This window comes from Hemibagrus wyckioides, linkage group LG07, assembly GCF_019097595.1.
Source record: "Hemibagrus wyckioides isolate EC202008001 linkage group LG07, SWU_Hwy_1.0, whole genome shotgun sequence".
NCBI classification, from domain to species: domain Eukaryota; kingdom Metazoa; phylum Chordata; class Actinopteri; order Siluriformes; family Bagridae; genus Hemibagrus; species Hemibagrus wyckioides.
Window position 1 is genome coordinate 9,950,932 of NC_080716.1, and position 18,542 is coordinate 9,969,473.

General features: G+C 38.7%; 1 protein-coding gene across 1 annotated transcript in view; it reads right to left on the minus strand.

The window, feature by feature from the left end:
* LOC131355917 (collectin-12-like) overlaps nt 1-13,263 on the minus strand; it is a 45,116-nt gene extending 31,853 nt beyond the window's left edge. The window contains exons 1-2 of the mRNA XM_058394529.1: nt 12,701-13,263; nt 9,537-9,587 (exon numbers count right to left, since the gene is read on the minus strand). Of these exons, the coding sequence (XP_058250512.1) occupies nt 9,537-9,587; nt 12,701-12,707 (58 nt within the window). The 5' untranslated portion in view covers nt 12,708-13,263. The remainder of the gene's footprint in view (nt 1-9,536; nt 9,588-12,700) is intronic.
* Between the last annotated feature and the right edge of the window lie 5,279 nt (nt 13,264-18,542).

The window sequence follows — 18,542 nt, forward strand, 5'->3', positions numbered from 1 at the left end:
TATCCACACTGTTATACAAGTTGACTTTAAATTGACAGGTTTGCTAATAAGGTACTGTAAAATGAACAGTAAACCGCATCCTGATAAGTAACACATTAAGCAGAGCATTTGCTCATTTGGTTGATGCTTTCAAAATGCAGCTTACAGTAGAAGCAGAAAACAAAGGCTAAGGGTCTTGATCAGGGACAAAGCTGGGGTAGTTTAGTACGGCTGGGAATTTCAACACACAATCTGTGCTGTTACGCTAAGCCTAAACCACCAAACCACTACAATTAGCACGCCTTCGATTCAATGCAATCTGTAGTGCAAGTTAATTCAGTGGTACAAGTGTGTGAAGTAAGTAATCATTTGTGCTAGTTGTGTTGATTCAGTGGTTAAGGCTGTGTGGTACAGATTAGATTCAAATCTCTGCACTGCCATTCCTGGATTCTTAAAATAAGAGCTTCAAATGTATACTTGATCGATTGTTATATATTTATTTATTTATTAAAGCTTCAGCCAAATGAACAATGTACTGGAATATGTATTATTTTATACTGTGTAAGATATTATAGTATTTTACTCTAAATATATATATATACATATATATATATATATATATTTTACAATACTTAATTGGCAACATTGTTGGTAGTAAATTACTGTAAAATTTACAGTCTTTCTGGTTTACAGTGCATGCTGAGCATCTTGAGTGGAGAATAGTCTTGAGGAGCACCAGCCCCTGCATTCCTTCAGTACAGCACTATAAAGTTCTTTAATAGAGCTAAACACCACACACTACCCCATCTCGCTCTCTAGTCTCATTTGCTAGCATATTAGCATGAGGTCATATCCAGTAAAGCAAGACCATATGTTACAACGGGGCAAAGTTACAGAACAGGCCCTAGGGAAACAGACTGTCCTAACCACCTACAGTGCAGCAGAGCAGCTAAACATTTAATGTACCCATTCACTTATACTGATCATATATTAATCTGTTAGTACAACTATTTTGAAGTTATTAAGTTATAAAAATTACATAAGGGATATTAATGTCTGAATCAGGGCAAAAATATTTACTTTAAAGCACTTTAAAGATAATCAAGAAAGAAAAACAATCCTGGATTTAATCATTTGTTTGTACCTTTAAACTAATGGGAGACAAAAATACACCACAGAAACTGGTGAAAGAACAGTTATAGCCACATTCCCCTCTGAAACTACTGGACTGGCGAGGCCAGTTTATTTGTTTTTGCTGTGGACTGAAGAGATCTGGGTTCAAAAGATGAATATGAGAAGTGAGTTTAGACTTTCGCATTTTATTTCCTGATATTTATATGTAGATGTGTTAAATGGCACACTGTAAAACATAGCACAATTTTATGAGACCACCCAATTTTTAGGTGAGCAACGTCTCTGGCAGGTGTTTCCTGTTTCCCAGGTGTGTCCTATTAGATTGTTGACTGTTTAAACAATAAATAGCTCTGAATGTCTACTCTTGGTTTTAGCTTTCAGCGTCACCTGTGAAAACGACATTTGTTGTTACAAAGGATAATCCAAGATGACATCCAAAGAGCTATCTATGGGAGAAAAGCAAGCCATTTTGAATCTGAGGAAGGAGGGAAAATCATTCAGAGGCTTTGAAAAAGCATTGGGTATAGCCAATACAACAAACTGAAGTGTCCTAAAAAAAGAAAGAAACCACTGGTAGACTAACAACGAGGCATGGTCAGCTAAGACAAACAACAGCATTTTATGAGAGCTGTGAAGAACAAACCCCAAAACAACATTACCAACAAGCTCCACAGAACAAGAGTGAAGGTATCACAATCCACTGTACGAAGAAGATTTTTGGAGCAGAACCACAAGATGCAAACTCATCAACAGTAAAAATCAGCAGGCCAGATTGGAATTCGCAAAGAACAAAAGTGGTGCGTTTTTGAAGACGATGATGGACAGCTTGCCATGGTTATGTGTGGGATAATCACAGACATGTCCACTGTTGCTAATTCACTGCAAGTGCTGTAGATAACCTCATTGTAGAATGACAGATCACATTGCTTTTGCTTTATTCAGTTGGTTACTTAGATTTTGTTACACACTTTTACTAACACCAGCAGTGTTATTCCTCTACCATAGCTGCATTTGTTTAGAAGTATGACATCACTGAAACAAATGGTTCCCCAACAGCAAGGCTGCCAGTAAAGATGGCAGTAAATGAATGATTACATAAAATGACTAAATCTGAGTAATAAAACTTAAATCCCAAACAGGAAATCATGTTCAGAAATAGCCAAATCTTGTGCTGTTTAAACTCAAAACAGATCAAGTTTTTTTTTATTAAAGCAATTTAAGTATGCTACAGGAAAACGCCAAATTAAAAAAAAAAACCATACATGATTTACTGAGACATTCTTTTGGCCATGTAGGAGTGCTAAGAGTTTCAAATCTCCCAACCTCTTCATTTCAACCCACACTAAGTATGGAGATTTGGTGGTGTGAGCAGGAGAGGCTTATGTCACTGGGTGGTCCAACCTCATGCCTTGTTTCCTGACTCAGCTCTGAATGTATTAAAAAGCTGTCCATTACTACCACAGCAGAACCCCAATATAAACCGCCTCAACTAAGCCTGTACAATAAGCACCATGCATCATACTGAAGTGCACTGGAAGTACACAGGAAGAAGGCTAGAGCACAGAACTATGCTAAACCTGCTACTGAAACATATCTGAATATGAAAATAAAGTGATGGGCCCTGTGTTATATTAATGTAGTCCTACAGCATGACTAAGTGCCAGACTACCTACATACAAACAACTCATCAGAAAGGCCTATGGCGTGCTAGCTTATGTAGCACCACATTACTCACTTTACTATGATTTGGAAATTCTTCTTCAATTCGAAACTTTGGGGAAAAAATGAACGAAACATGAGCTGAAAGCAGTTCTTCCTGACTGCCAAAGTAATCAAAGTCAAAAAATAAAAAAAATAAAGGCAGAGTGCCTCTGTCTTGGCCAGATCTGTAAATGGGATCTCCAGTTTGCAATGCCTTTGATTCTAAACAGAGTAAATGAAAATACACATCTTACTTATGCTAGCACAACTTTTTTTCTCAGGATAGGAAATATGGAGTTGGTTTTGGCTGGTGGGTGAGCCACCAGACTTTCATTAATATATCAGACAGGGTGTAGCACTCTGGACCTGCAATGAAATAAAAGCAGCACACTAACATATGTGTTATTTTTGACTGGTTGCCTGCTGAGGAAGAGAGGCACTATGTCCATGCATCATAGAACAGCACAATACCATAGGAAAGTTTGCAAAGGGAGTGAGTTTACGAGCAAGAGCATCCCTGGAGGTCTGTCTTTGTGATGCTGTTTCTTGGAACATACATATCTGAACTCAGCTCTGGATCTGAACGTGTTTTTCACATCTGGTGGAGGCAACAACAGATGTCCTGCTTTGAAATGTCAATTTATGTCCAGTTGACCAGAACAGAGTGTTAGTGAATCACTGGTGGCTTATTCCCATTGACCTGTGGCCACACACCTCCTGAATGCTCCAGGGGTCATGGAATTACCTGAATTTTATTGTGGTTTTTGCTTTGTTCTTCTTCAAAACACCAAAGCTCATCTTAGAAAACTATTCTGTGAGAAACTAAATCCATTTTTATGTGACTGTATTTGTCATTTCCAGTTCCTGTTTTCCTAAACTAATCCCCTTTCCACAACCCCATGGCTCATGCCAAGAATGTCCTGCTGGATATCTGTCATTCATGCTTGGCCTGAACTCAGACTCAAGGCAAAAAAAAGCATCCCCTTCTTCTGTTGAAAAGTGTTTGGTCCATTCTCCTGATCCTGGGGAACGAGATAAGGAAAACCTATACAGACCAGACCCCCAGAGAGATTAAACTGTAGACTTTCTGACTTGGAGATAAGAGAATAGTCTCTCTGCCCCTCTGCTCCCCATGAAAGAACTAAAACCAACAGCTACACTGCAAACACACTTCTAACTAAAAGCCATTTAAGTGTAGCAAGGACAGACCACAAGAAAAGAATCTGCAATGCAAGTGAAAACAATGAAGTAACATATCTATAAATGTAGGCAGCTTCCTTAATAAGTGGTATGGCAGAAAAGTGAGAGTGTCCACTTGGACACAGGGTTAAGAAGCATATCAAACTTAAAATCAACATAGAAATGGATTATGTCCAAGTATTAATTAAATGTGACACTGCTGAATCCACAGCACATTATTGACTCTGGCACTTGTTCTTATTTCATAGCGGGTTTGGCCAAAAGAGACACGATCGTAAGTGCTGTTTAGAAGTTAGGGTGTTTAAAAAAAACACTCACGTTCTCCAAAAAACATCTTGAACTGTTCAAACCCATCACACGAACCAAATTTGGGAGTCATGTACATGAAACAAAGTCCAAGTGTGGATTTCAGAAAACGGGTTTGAATTGTTCTATGATTAAAATCACCAAATGCAATAAAAAGAAAAAGCTGAAAATCCTGACTAAATGCAAAAGATGGAAATTAAGATGAGAGCATTGTGTATGTCAGACATTAGCCTCTGCTCTATTACAGTGTTGCATGGTTACTGCTTCTGAAACATGATACTCCATGCCAGTGAACGTGCAGTCTCCATGGCTATGGTGCTGTGTTCAATTAAAACTACAGTAACAACACAAATTGAAGCATTTGATATCAACAATGTGTAATGCTCAGAATAATATATGTGATCAAATTTTTTATGTGAACCTGTGAAGTTCATTGACAATGACATAATCCTTGAAATTGTGTATATTCAGCCACAAATTGACGTTAGTTAACCATCAGTTGGGATTAAATAAAACTACAGAGTGACAAATGCAAGGAAAAGTCAACATGAATTGTCTTAGGAAGGTGTTGCTCCACAAAGAGTTGCCAGATTCTACAAATTTCTGGAGCTATGCTGGAAATTCGACAGCGTCCAAAAATATTCCCTCAATTAGTTCTTTAAAAAACAGTCAAATACATCACTCCCAAATCTCCCATAACTGTTAACTTGGGCTGTCATATGATTACTGTGAGGGTCATAGCATATGATTTGCATCACTTTCATACTCATCATTCAATCTGTGAGTCCTCACGCCCTGTGGATGGGGTGAAATCATCCTGGAAGAGAACACACCGATCTGAATAGAAATGTTTTGTTGTAGGATAAAGTTGATAAATTGGAATAGCGTTTTTTATATATATTTACACAGAAGATTAGACGTGAACATTTCCTTTAATGTGACCCAAACAATGCTAACAAAATGTTTCAGACAGCACAAGAGAGTCACTGATTTTTTCTTTCATTTGTCACCTGTTCAGCCCTCATTTGGTCAGGAGACGCAAAGCAACAAACAGGAACACTGCTTGTAATATATTTAGACCAGAAAAATACCCAAAGGTGGAATAGAACATGACCAGGTTTACATACTAAAAACTATTTAGAGTACAGTAGAGTAGAGTAGAGTACAGTAGCATAGAGTGGAGTAGAATAGCATAGAGTACAGTAGAGTAGAGTAGAATAGAGGAGAGTAGAGTAACAGAGTACAGTAGAGGAGCGTAGAGTAGCATAGAGTAGAGTCGAATAGAGTAGCATAGTGTACAGTAGAGCAGAGTAGAATACAGTAGAGAATAGAGTAGCATAGAGTACAGTAGAGCAGAGTAGAGTACAGTAGAGAGTAGAGTAGCATAGAGTACAGTAGAGCAGAGTAGAGTACAGTAGAGAGTAGAGTAGCATAGAGTACAGTAGAGTAGAGTAGAATAGAGGAGAGTAGAGTAACAGAGTACAGTAGAGGAGCGTAGAGTAGCATAGAGTAGAGTCGAGTAGAGTCGAGTAGAGTAGCATAGTGTACAGTAGAGCAGAGTAGAATACAGTAGAGAGTAGAGTAGCATAGAGTACAGTAGAGCAGAGTAGAGTACAGTAGAGAGTAGAGTAGCATAGAGTAGAGTAGAGTACAGTAGAGCAGAGTAGAGTACAGTAGAGAGTAGAGTAGCATAGAGTACAGTAGAGCAGAGTAGAGTACAGTAGAGAGTAGAGTAGCATAGAGTACAGTAGAGCAGAATAGAGTACAGTAGAGAGTAGAGTAGCATAGAGTACAGTAGAGCAGAATAGAGTACAGTAGAGGAGCGTAGAGTAGCATAGAGTCGAGTAGAGTAGCATAGTGTACAGTAGAGCAGAGTAGAGTACAGTAGAGAGTAGAGTAGCATAGAGTACAGTAGAGCAGAATAGAGTACAGTAGAGAGTAGAGTAGCATAGAGTACAGTAGAGTAGAGTAGAATAGAGGAGAGGAGAGTAACAGAGTACAGTAGAGGAGCGTAGAGTAGCATAGAGTAGAGTAGAGTCGAGTAGAGTAGCATAGTGTACAGTAGAGCAGAGTAGAGTACAGTAGAGAGTAGAGTAGCATAGAGTACAGTAGAGCAGAGTAGAGTACAGTAGAGAGTAGAGTAGCATAGAGTAGAGTAGCATAGAGTACAGTAGAGCAGAGTAGAGTACAGTAGAGAGTAGAGTAGCATAGTGTACAGTAGAGCAGAGTAGAGTACAGTAGAGAGTAGAGTAGCATAGAGTACAGTAGAGCAGAGTAGAGTACAGTAGAGAGTAGAGTAGCATAGAGTACAGTAGAGAGTAGAGTAGCATAGAGTACAGTAGAGCAGAATAGAGTACAGTAGAGAGTAGAGTAGCATAGAGTACAGTAGAGCAGAATAGAGTACAGTAGAGAGTAGAGTAGCATAGAGTACAGTAGAGCAGAGTAGAGTACAGTAGAGAGTAGAGTAGCATAGAGTACAGTAGAGCAGAGTAGAGTACAGTAGAGAGTAGAGTAGCATAGAGTATAGTAGAGTAGTGTAGACAGTACTTTACTCCTTAAGGGGAAATTTAATAATGTTACCGTGGACTATGAACTGAAAGTTGTAATCTAATTCATCTAATTCAAGAACCTGAATTTAATCCCTGAACTCTCACACCACCACACTCTCTCACTAATCACCAATACATGCCCACAACTCTGACAAAGCAATGTGCTGAGCAAGATTTGAAAGTGTTCTGGACCTAGACCTGCTCATCCTGCTGTTCCTATCCTTCGCTCAGAATGCAGGTCTGCTGCAGGAAAGAGAACTGCATATTTTTCTCTGTCTGTGTTTTCACTGGCTCCAAAATAAGGCCTGTGCTAGGATGCTGAATATCCACTAGCAAGCACACCCCCACAATTCCTTGCTCCAGCACCAACACAGCAGGAGCCTGGCCAATCGACCCCCACACTCTCCAGCTCCTCCGGCTCCCTGCCCCCTCCTCGGCCGATACGAGCTCCAGTTAAACAAACCCCCTGAGATTGCTGCAGGAAACAGGATTTAAAGTCGGTCTATGGAACACAGGATTTTTTAAACAGCTCAGATCTCAAGGTGGATCTGATTACTCTTGCCTCAGTGAAGTCATGCTATGTATACATCGCTACATTAAGGAAAAGTTGCATTCGGTCTCACGACACTTGCATTGTAGGGGACAAATGACTTACAAATGTTGAAGTCAGTTCTGTTGCTGTGGTATATCTCTGCTCCTGACTCAGTAAGCTGAAATCACTTGAAATAACATCAAACCAAAACTCAGTTCTTGTCCACATCAGTGGTCTTCAAGAGTGAGCACGAGGGCTGCACAAATTATTGACCAAATAGGGATCACTTTTTTTTTTTTTTGCCTTAGAATTGAAACCACAATTTGCCCTTACGATTTTCACGCAATTTGTATGAAGCGAGACATTTAGCTAGCACATGTCTATGAATGACAACATGTCTGCATCACTGAATAACTGGTACATTTGTTCTGTAATAACCAGAGCAAAAATATATTATTTAGTATCTCAGACTAAAATGCCAAAAGCACTGTGTGTCCTCCCAAAGTTACAAAAAAGGGAAACTAGTAATATTAATGGCTGGTTAAACAATTTGTAGTTCTGTTCTTCTTCAACTTATATTCCATCTGTGAGGATGATAAATGTACTCTATGCAGAAAGCATCAGCCATGTCTCACTTGCCCTGTTCATTCAAATTCATATATTTATTTGTTTGTTTTGTAACTGGGGAATTAAACCTCATGGCTCAGCTTTCTGTTTCTCCTCCTTCTTTTTCTGTAGACTTTTCAGGCTTCAGGTGTGTATATAAGGTCATGTGGTGTAACATCTATAGTCACAGCAAATACTAGTGTTCTATCCAGTATTTTGACAAATGAAATTGCTGAGCTATATTTCTCCAAATGATGATGATTATGGTGATCTGGATGGCACTTACATCATTACTCTCTAGAGCCTTGTGTTTCCCTAATGGCTTGCTTCAGAGAATACCCACATGATGTTCATGCCTAACTAAAGCACACGTCTCTAAATCAAAACCATTTGGAGTAAACAGCCCAGAAGTGATCCAAAACTCTTCGTTTTCTCACAAATCTGTCAGTTCTCTGCAGGTCCATCCTTCCCACTTTGCATGCCAGTAAAAGACAGAATCCAATTCTTGCCTGCCAGTTTAGAAAAGCATGATTAAAGCACTTTTATCCCTTGCCTGGATCTTCTCACATCACAAACATCACAATCCCTGTCATGAATCCTCCAACCTGCTGGCTCCCTGATGAACACAGCTATGCACAGGCATCTGGAATCTGCATATGAAGCTTAGATCCAGGACTGCAGCTACTTAACCCTTTCATGTCCAAAGTCATACACAGTTCATTCAAGTCTGTTTTTCAGAAATATATTACACGTAATTCACCTCTAAACCACTCCATTATGTGCACTTGTTGATGAATCAGCTAGAATTCTGGATAAGTTTGATCATTTATGTACAAAAGAGGTAAAGAATACACAATATCCCATTTGTTTTGAAGCAGGACTAACGTAGTACCATTCAAAAATTTACCTTCAGACTTGACTGTAATAATTCTTTCTAAGTTTTAAAGCATAGTGGGAACATCTGCAGTAAGTGTTTTTGGCAAGGAATTTAGAGGAACAGTGACTCTGTCTTTAGTAATGTGAAACTTAAGCAACACTCTGAAATGCACAAGATGTGCAAACTCAAGATGGCCAAGAAATCAAGTCTCTTTCGCACTTCATTAGAGCAGTCAGTGAAGGATGTACAGAAAAAAAAATTACTATAAAAATGAGCATCTGTGCGGCAGAAGGTAAAAATGGAAACGTTTACAAGGCTAACTAACTATTACTTTTCAATGCCTGATACAAAAAGAAGAACCTTTCCTCACTCGTGCTAAATATAGAAAACGGTGCTCTTTGAAGAAAGTAAAAGTGAGGAGGTCTGTTCACACCAGTGAACCTCAGGCTAATGACTCAAGCATATGATGACATGGAGAAGTGTGTTAAATGTTAGGACATGACCCTGTAGTCATCTGCTTTATCCATATACCATAGCTAACCATTAAAACACTCCATTTTGACAGAATCAAAAGGAAGAGATCTTTTTTTTTTTTTTTTATCTGTTCAAATCATCTATGATTTGACCGTGTGGTAAAGTAGAAGCTACTCACCAAAGCGTTTGTAGCCAAAGGACTGCACTTCCTCCTCATCGGTAAAGTCGTCTGTAGAAGGATTAAATGACAACAATATTAGACAATGATGGTTTTCAATTGCATTGCAATTCCTCATAAGGAACTAAAGCTATTGTGATGAAGTGAATGCGTTACTAGAACAAATCAATCTTTTTGACAATAAAACTGGCCTACATTAAGGGAAACAGAGCACAACTGTAGTATAAGCAAGTTTGAAAATGACAAAAAAAAAAGTCCAAACTGTCAGACTGAAGACTCATTTTGGCCAACCAGTAATAATACTAACAGGATTTATCTGGATTACTCTCAGTCAAAAACTGCCAAACCCAGCATGTAATAACAGTGTTATGATTCCAAGGGCAGAAATACTTTGCAGAAACATGTGTTCTCCTACTGCGACTATTGAACTAACACTGGCTGCAAAGTCCATTCTCAGGTTAACAAAATGACACCATCCTCATTTCCTGTTATGATTTCAGCCTAATGGTCTTTATACAAATATACACCTGTACGAAACGGGAAACCAGAGCTGTGAATCTTTGTTGGACGGCAGGAAAAATAAAGAAATCATTTTCATTTTTTCTTCAGTCCTGCTCAGCACACACACAGGGACACCGGACAGATGTTTAAATGAAACAGTCATGCACCTAACCACCTCTGGTGACTCATGCATATACACAGACATTGACCACAAACCTGCAAAGACACATAACATGCAAATGTAAAACAGAGCAAGCATCATGGGTTAGTTAGTCATGGAGGAGGCATGAAAGTCCATATAGTTATACATAGTATTTTGCCTAACTAAATAAACTGAGGGATCCCACCTGCTGCCTATATGTGCTGCAATATCTCACATGGTCTGACCATCTTTTTATCATTTTTACAATTAAAAAGATGTTTTTTTTAAATGATTTATTTTGCTACACGAAACAGTGTCTTACATAGTTCACAATAAATTCCACTGAGTGTAATACTATTACAGCAGCATTTAATAATCCATCATTTTGCTAGTGTGAAGTCACTATGAAAGAATCTGGACTAGTTTCCAGATGTTCTGGGTCTGAATAAAACACAAGCGATAAATTATGAGAAAGAATGGGTTTTTACGGATCCTGAACTTGGCCTGATTACCTGATTAAAAAATGGGTACATTATGTAGATACAAAATTTATTTAAATACCACATGCATGTGGATACACTGAAGAGTTTCTCAAGGCTGCAAAAACAAAAAGAATTACAACTACTCTTTTTAAACATAAATCATTAATAAGGTGTTGCTTTGACTGTGATTTGTTGAGTATCTCATTAGCTGAATGTCTGCTTTTTATTTGTCCCACCCTGAAAACGAAGAATGTGACGGAAGTATAGCTAAAACCATAACCATAAGATGACAATTTAGGGAGGGGGGGGCTAAATAAGAAGAATCTGGCAATTGCCCTAGCATATAATTAGCATTAATTAGTTACAGTTACATTATTTACTGTTCAGTGTCACCCAAATGAGGATGGGTTCCCTTCTGAGCCTGGTTCCTCTCAAGGTTTCTTCCTCATATCATCACAGGGAGTTTTTCCTTGCCAAAGTCGCTGCAGACTTTCTCATTAGGCATAAAATAGTTTAATAATTTAATGTAATCATTTTTTTCCTCCTTTCTCTGTTTCTCTTCTCTTGTAAAGGTGCTTTGAGACAATGTCCATTGTAAAAGGCGCTATACAAATAAATCGAATTGAATTGAATATAGCTCATATGACGGTAGAAGATGAATGCATGTAAATAGGAATATAATGAATATCAGTTCAGGATTATGCAGAATGTTTGTAATTTCTGCCAAAACTGTATGGTTAAATGACCTGAGTGCCTCCTTGTCACTTAAAAAGAGCCACAGTTTTTTCCTTACTTACCAATGTACTTTACATGATTCTCAGAGTGTCCTTTGTAGAAAAGTACATGACTCATTTATCCAAATAAAGCTCCCCAGTTCTCCATTTTGGTTTTCAGGAACACACTGGGGCTCTTTTTTTTTTTTTTAGATTGCATAATCCTGACTTCTTATTTTCCACTGTTCATAAATATACATACAACCTTTCTTGGAGCTGAGAGCCAGCATGAAGGCAGAAAAAGGAACCCGTTCATATTAATACTCATTAGATGTATTTTTGCACCCATTGACATATAACTAAAACGGGTAGAAATTCACAAGCATACACCAATACTATGTGTCTTACATGAACTCATAGAAGAAGCCAGTATTGAGCCAGGCAGATGCTGGAACGTTTGTTCTCTGTCTAAACAATGAAACTTCTCTTATAGTGAGTAAACATTTTCTAAAAATGACCGAGGTCAGTGACAGAGTGTTATGTGTACAGATGCTTGTGTTCAACTCTCCTAAAAGCAGGCATCTCGGCCAAAAACACACACGCGGCCAACCAGCCTTAACACACCACGGGCGGTTAATGGAGGCCAGATGTTGGAGTAGCACACATTCTTTAAAACGGAAAGAGAAAATACGACGCATACTAGCATACTGCTGAGTATAGGCTATGGCAAAATAGAAAGCTTTTCCATAAATTCCCTGCTCATATCACTGTAGTAAATAGCTCAAAAATAGCCTATAGAATTAAAACAGTGCTCCGACATTGCTCAGTTTCTTGCATACTGCGTTAAACAGGATAGTAGACTAATAGCACTGGACTTTAGCTTCTCATCTATTTGTGCTCCATACTACTGTATTAAATAGTATGTCAAATAGTACGGCATTTTAGGGTTCAATTTATTTGTACTTCATACTACCTTACTAAATAGTATTCAACACAGAACACAGCTTTGGGTTTCCATCTGTTTGCATTTCATACTACTGTACTAATAAGTATGGAAATCAGTTCAACCCTTAGGTACCAGTCTATTCGTATTAGATACTAAAGTACTAAATAGTATGTGAAATAGTATGGCACTTTAATTTCCCAACTAATTGCGCACTGCCATACTAAACCGTGCGTAAAATAGCACGAAGTAGGTCTAAAAAAAAAAAAAAAAGTTACTAGTGAGTCAGTATTACAATCAAAAAAAAAAAAAAAAACATCTGGAAAATACAGGTCTGTAAATTTAAAAGCCCCTTTTCTCCCATTTATTCTTGTGACACTCACCCTTCATTGTGGAATGAAGCAGAAACACGTTTGCCTTGACGATGTTCACATCAACTGCATGACAAATTGAAAGAAATGTAAAATATAAAAGTTGTCCTGGTTCTTGCAAGTTGTCCAATGTGTGTTTTCCACCTGAGACGTGAGAGTAGTCTTTTGGTCAGAAGGTGGACACGCGTCCTGCAGCAATCCCCAAAAACTGCTCCTGTGAAGAGCGACTCCGGATTATTAAAAATATACTTGAAAAGAAATCAAGTCAACAGTTCTTGTTCTCCGTGCAAACGTATCCGCGGTGAATAGAGGTGAGGTGAGGTGAGGTGAGGGAAGGATGCAGAAAGCGCAGCAGGAGGACGTTGTGGAGTAGTGTCCAGGCTGTGTGTTGTCCACTTGGTTTTTACATTACGAGAGAACCTTAAGCTTTAGGTACCCAATAGTAAAGAGAAGCCAGGTGAAAGCTGAGAGGCTCACTAAAGCTCAGTGTGTAAAACTTCACATCTGGAGTTCAGCTTCCTTCCAGAAACCCAGGGGAGGGAACACACACACACGAGCGCGCGCGCGCGTACCCAGAACTGTACTCACTCACTCACACACTCACATTAACTCCTGCACACAGGGTAAATGGTCCTTCTGATCTTTTAATCATACCATAGCTCTCTCTCGCTCTCTCTCTCTCTCTTTCACACACACACACATTTTATGCATTTATGCGTTATGCATTTTCATATCGTTTTATTTATACATTTAACAACGAAAATCTGTCATTTTTTTAACTTTAACACTCACAAATTCACTTCCACTTCATTCGAATTCGTACACAAACAAACTTGTTTATTTTTGCCCTGCTAAAATGTTTTTTTTTTTTTACAGGTCTACTTCAAGTGGACACATTTTACCAATTTTACCTGATTACTGTAGAGATTGCACATGGAGTGGGATATCCAAGACTTACGGTCTAAAATACCTATATTTGGTTTTCTAAAAGGGGCCCAAAAACTATTTTAGTTTAAGTAAACAGTTTTCTAGTTGCCACAAAATGTTCCACCACAAAGTACCTCCCACATAATCCTTATATTAACGGTGATTTTCTTTTTATTCCCCCACTTTTCTTTGGTCCAAGTAAAAGATCCAGCTCTCAGAAAGTTCTCTAAGGATCTAAGAGCTAAAGATCCACTGAACCTTACTGTCAAATATTTGGAATTTGATATATTTGGAAGGTCAGAATGAGGTCATTACATGTATTTCAAATATGAGTAAAATAGTGTGCCTATATTTTATCTACATAGAGTGATAGCATACCCAAAAAGTCATCACATTTGTTTAAAAGAAAAAAAAAGTCCACCAGTTAAGTATCAGCATGACCATAGGAGGTATTGGGATGCTGTAGCTTACTGTAGTTAAACAGTGAGTTGCATCAATAACCATAAATCTATGAGGTGAAGTATGATTTGAGGTTTGATTATGGTGATTTATTGGCTTATATTTTGAAAGGTGAAAAGCAATAATTTAATCCAACATTTGTCAAGAATGCAACCAGCACAGGGAATGAGCAAAGCTGTCTATTTCTTTATTAGACAGACTGTAGACTCTAAAAACCATTAACCACAATTCCAGTTTGAAGTCTGTTTCCAATACAACAGCTTTCCAGGATGAATAAACCATGTGTTGACTCAAACCAACTTTGTCCAATCTGCTATATTCCCAATCATAACTGTGGCTCTCATAGTATAACTGAAATGAAGTTTAATGACTTTGTCCGAAATATTTGTCTGAAAATATACATTTAATAAAATTGCTGATTTTGTTGACTTTTCTGTCACTTTTTTTTAATCATTATTTTATGCAGCTTTCTGGTCAAATTTGAACAGCAATATAAAACGACTGGCAAGACTACTAGAAGATGCTGTTTCTCTCCCACACATCTATCCAAACACCCTCATACTGTACACATATAGTTCCAACATGGGTTACAAGAGTCATGATTTTTAGACCAAACATCCAGCTAAATCTGTACCAAGGTTTTTCTGGTGAAAAAGTAAGCTTAAGCATCATGTTTTTGGGGGTTGTTTAAAAATAGTCTGTGGTGGCCAAGATCTTGTTTTAAACCAAATAAACAGAATTAACTTCAATCATAAATAGCTATGGAATAGAGTAAGTATGTAAGTTGGGACACTGTGCAGTATTTTTGATATACCGAGATATTTTTTTATTGTTGTAAAGAATTGGAGAGAGAAAGGGGGTTTATGGAGTGTCTGCAGTGGGTGATGACAAAAGAGAATATTGCAGATATTGCAAATCAAATCTTCACTAAGGAGAACTTATATCCCTGGCATGGACTGAGAAAATGAAAAAAAAAAAAAAAAAGATTTGCCTCCCAGTGGTTTCCAAGTGGTGCATTAGCACTATTGCTCCTAGTTTGAATCCCATCAATGCTACAGCCATCTGAACACAAGACCAGGAGAACAAAATTGGCCATTCTTTTTGGGTGAGAGGTATGGTTACTGTTCCCTGGAAATCACACCACTCTATAATGCAGTATGAGCAGCATTTTGAAAAAATCTGGCTGACTTCATGTATCTTGAAGAAAGGATGTGTATGATAGAGGGGAGCTGGCTGGTGGGAATCGGAAAAGCCTAAGAAGAAGAAGAAGAAATAAGAAAAAGAAAAAAATAATTTGCCTTGCACCTTCAGGGGGATTGGGGGTAAAATTCCCACATCTTCCCTCTGTGCCTGGAGTTTCCACGGTGCCCCCTCTGTTTGGGGGTTTCCTCTGAGTACTCAGTTTCTTCCCCCTGTCCAAAGAGATGCACTGGAAGCAGATTGATATCTCTAAATTGTCCATAGTGTGTGAGTGTGTATGCAGTTGTCTCCTTGATGGGTTGGTACCCCATCCATGGTGTCCCCTGTTTTGTGTCCTGAGTCCCTTGGAATATTATTGCTCATGTGCACACATGATGCAACATAAAAAAAATCACCTTATTGTTGGTAGTGTAAGAAATTTTAAATAAAAATTTATATGAATTTACAAATGTTGATATAAACTGAAGAAGTAGAAAATCATTGAATAAAAACTATAAGCCTCTCAGCCTGAATGCAGGATGTGAGGGATTTTGAGGAAGTTCAGGCAAATACCCTGTAAAAAGGAAGTTCATAGGCAATGGAAAAAGCCTAAAACTAGTAATGAAGCAATGGGGTCATTTTTTGGCCAAAAGGAATAGAGAGGAGATGCATAAGACAAAGCAATAAAAATCAGAATAAACATTTATAAACATTTATGTGTACTGTGGTAGTGTAGGATATAATACAATAAGCACACGATATAGAGTAAACTCAAACACCATTATCACTAGGGAATATTAAAGAAGATAACCAGAAGGCAGATTTGAAACAAAGAAACCTATAGCAGGCCAACTCATGAAGTTTCATGGGATTCAGAGTGAAATAAAGCTTCAGAGTGAAATGAAGAAAAAGGTATAAACAAGCTCTGCGAGGAGAGGAAACGTGACCCTTTTTGGAGATAACCAGAAGCTTGCAATGGCAAGAACAGAAAACATGCAAAATGAAGAGTATGTGTGTAACGAGCGCTTTGTGCCCTGATATGTGATTGGACAAAGGCTAGATGTCGAGACTGAAAAAGAATGATCTAACAAAGGATGAAAAGAGGAAGATGTATGAAATGTATATAAAGACAGTGAAGTCCAATGGGTGCAAGTTGGGTGATTACGCCACTTGTACCCCTGGTACCAGCTAGTTTGTTTGCTGTCTTACTTGACCACCAGATTTAGCAAGCTAGCCTGGGCCAATGTATGGTGAAGAAGTTTTCCCTTACCTCTGGGGTATGTCGCAGCACAAAGGTGAACAGAGAAGATGAACAGATTCACTGTCTTCATGCATGGTGAAGCAAAGGTGAGTAGAAAGGAGTGTGTGAAAAGACTCATTGCAGGTATCAGGTAAGAAAAGAGTCTTGATGATTGTTTTAATAGCCTCAATGTACAAACAGCTGCCCCAGGGCTGCATGTTGGAAGAACCTGAGATACTGCTGTGGGGGGCAAATTAAGGTGCCTACAGAGGGCTGCATGGTCAGGTTAGGGTTTAGGTATGGTAGGAATAAGGGAATGTTTGTCCAACAGTAGTGTGAAAAAATTGTGTGTTAAAATGAATGAATGAGAGTTTATGTTGCCATTGTCTTATGTGATCTTGTAAATGTTGGTGTATCATCAGCTGATTCTCCAGCGATGTCTAATGTGTATCATTTTCTAGAATTATATAATAGTTTTTAGGTTAGTTAGTAACTTGTACACTGAAAGAAAACGTGATTCATCAGACCAGGCCACCTCACGTGTTCAGTTCTGATGCTCACGTGTCCATTGTTGATCCTTTCGGCGGTGCACAGGGGCATGAGCACCCTGACTGGTCTGCAGCTATGCAGCCCCATATGCAACAAACTGCAATGCACTGTGTATTCTGACACCTTTCTACCAGAACCAGTATTAACTTCTTCAGCAATGTAGGCAACAGTAGCTCGTTTGTTGGATCGGATCACACGGGCCAGCCTTCGCTCGCCTCATCCATCAATAATCCTTGGCCTCCCATGACCCTGTCACCGGTTCACCACTGTTCCTTCCTTGGACCATTTTGATAGATACTGACCACTGCAGACCGGGAACACCCCACAAGAGCTGCAGTTTTGGAGACGCTCTGATCCAGTCATCTAGCCATCACAATTTGACCCTTGTCAAACTCGCTCAAATCCTTACGCTTGCCCATTTTTCCTGCTTCTAACACATCAACTTTGAGGACAAAATGTTTACTTGCTGCCTAATATATCCCACCCACTAACAGGTGCCATGATGAGGAGATCATCAGTGTTATTCACTTCACCTCTCACTGCTCATAATGTTATGCCTGATCGGTGTATAGGTGTGCTGTTACCAGAACATCAGAGTAGATCAACACATAAAAATATAGATACTACTTGTGTCAAGGACGGCTTAAGGAAAAGGGTGTTTAATGATCCTCTGACCTAGGGGTATATAAAACGGGCTGTAGAAACACACAGGCTCACAAAATCAGCATGGGCTGAGGTTATTGGAATATATAACAGTATAGTAAAATACTATAAGATAATTAATATATTTAGAGGTTACAATAGTAGTAATGATAATAATAATAATAATTAATAGTCCACAGGCGTCTCCTTCATCTCTCTGCACACACACACACACACACATGAATGCACTGAAAATAGATAAAGTGTCACACGCTTTCACTTCCTCATATGCACGCAACACGCAGAAATGCACACATACACGCTCCAAACTGTCATGGTTGTTCTCTTAACAAATGAGTCTGCTGTATGAGCATTTTTGGTACTGTGTGTGTCGGGGTGTGTTTGGCCACTCTTCTCAAACCCAAAAAGTCAAAAAGCACATCCCCATATTTTCCTATATGATAGCTAGTGTGTGTGAGCAAGAGTGCTTCAGGAAAAAATAAACTCTTGGTTTGGCTGGATTTTGGACTTGTACCTCTCCTGGACCATCACTTAGGTGTGACCTGGCAGAGATGGACAGGACAAGTATCATGCTGACCAAAGTGAGTGATTGATGAGTGATAAATGAACTCCATGAATAAGGAGACAAAGTATGAATGATGAGCCTTGAAAGTTACTTTGGAGACTGTATAACTGTGTGAAAACAATCAACAATCCAGAAATGGAAAAAAGGAGATGTGCACCAATGAGGCCAATGAGCTGTCTCTGTGCATGTGTTATAACACATGTGGATGCTAAATCAGGACCAGAACAAAGTATTCATTCCCTTCGTCTGCTTTTGTTAGCTCACCTGATTTC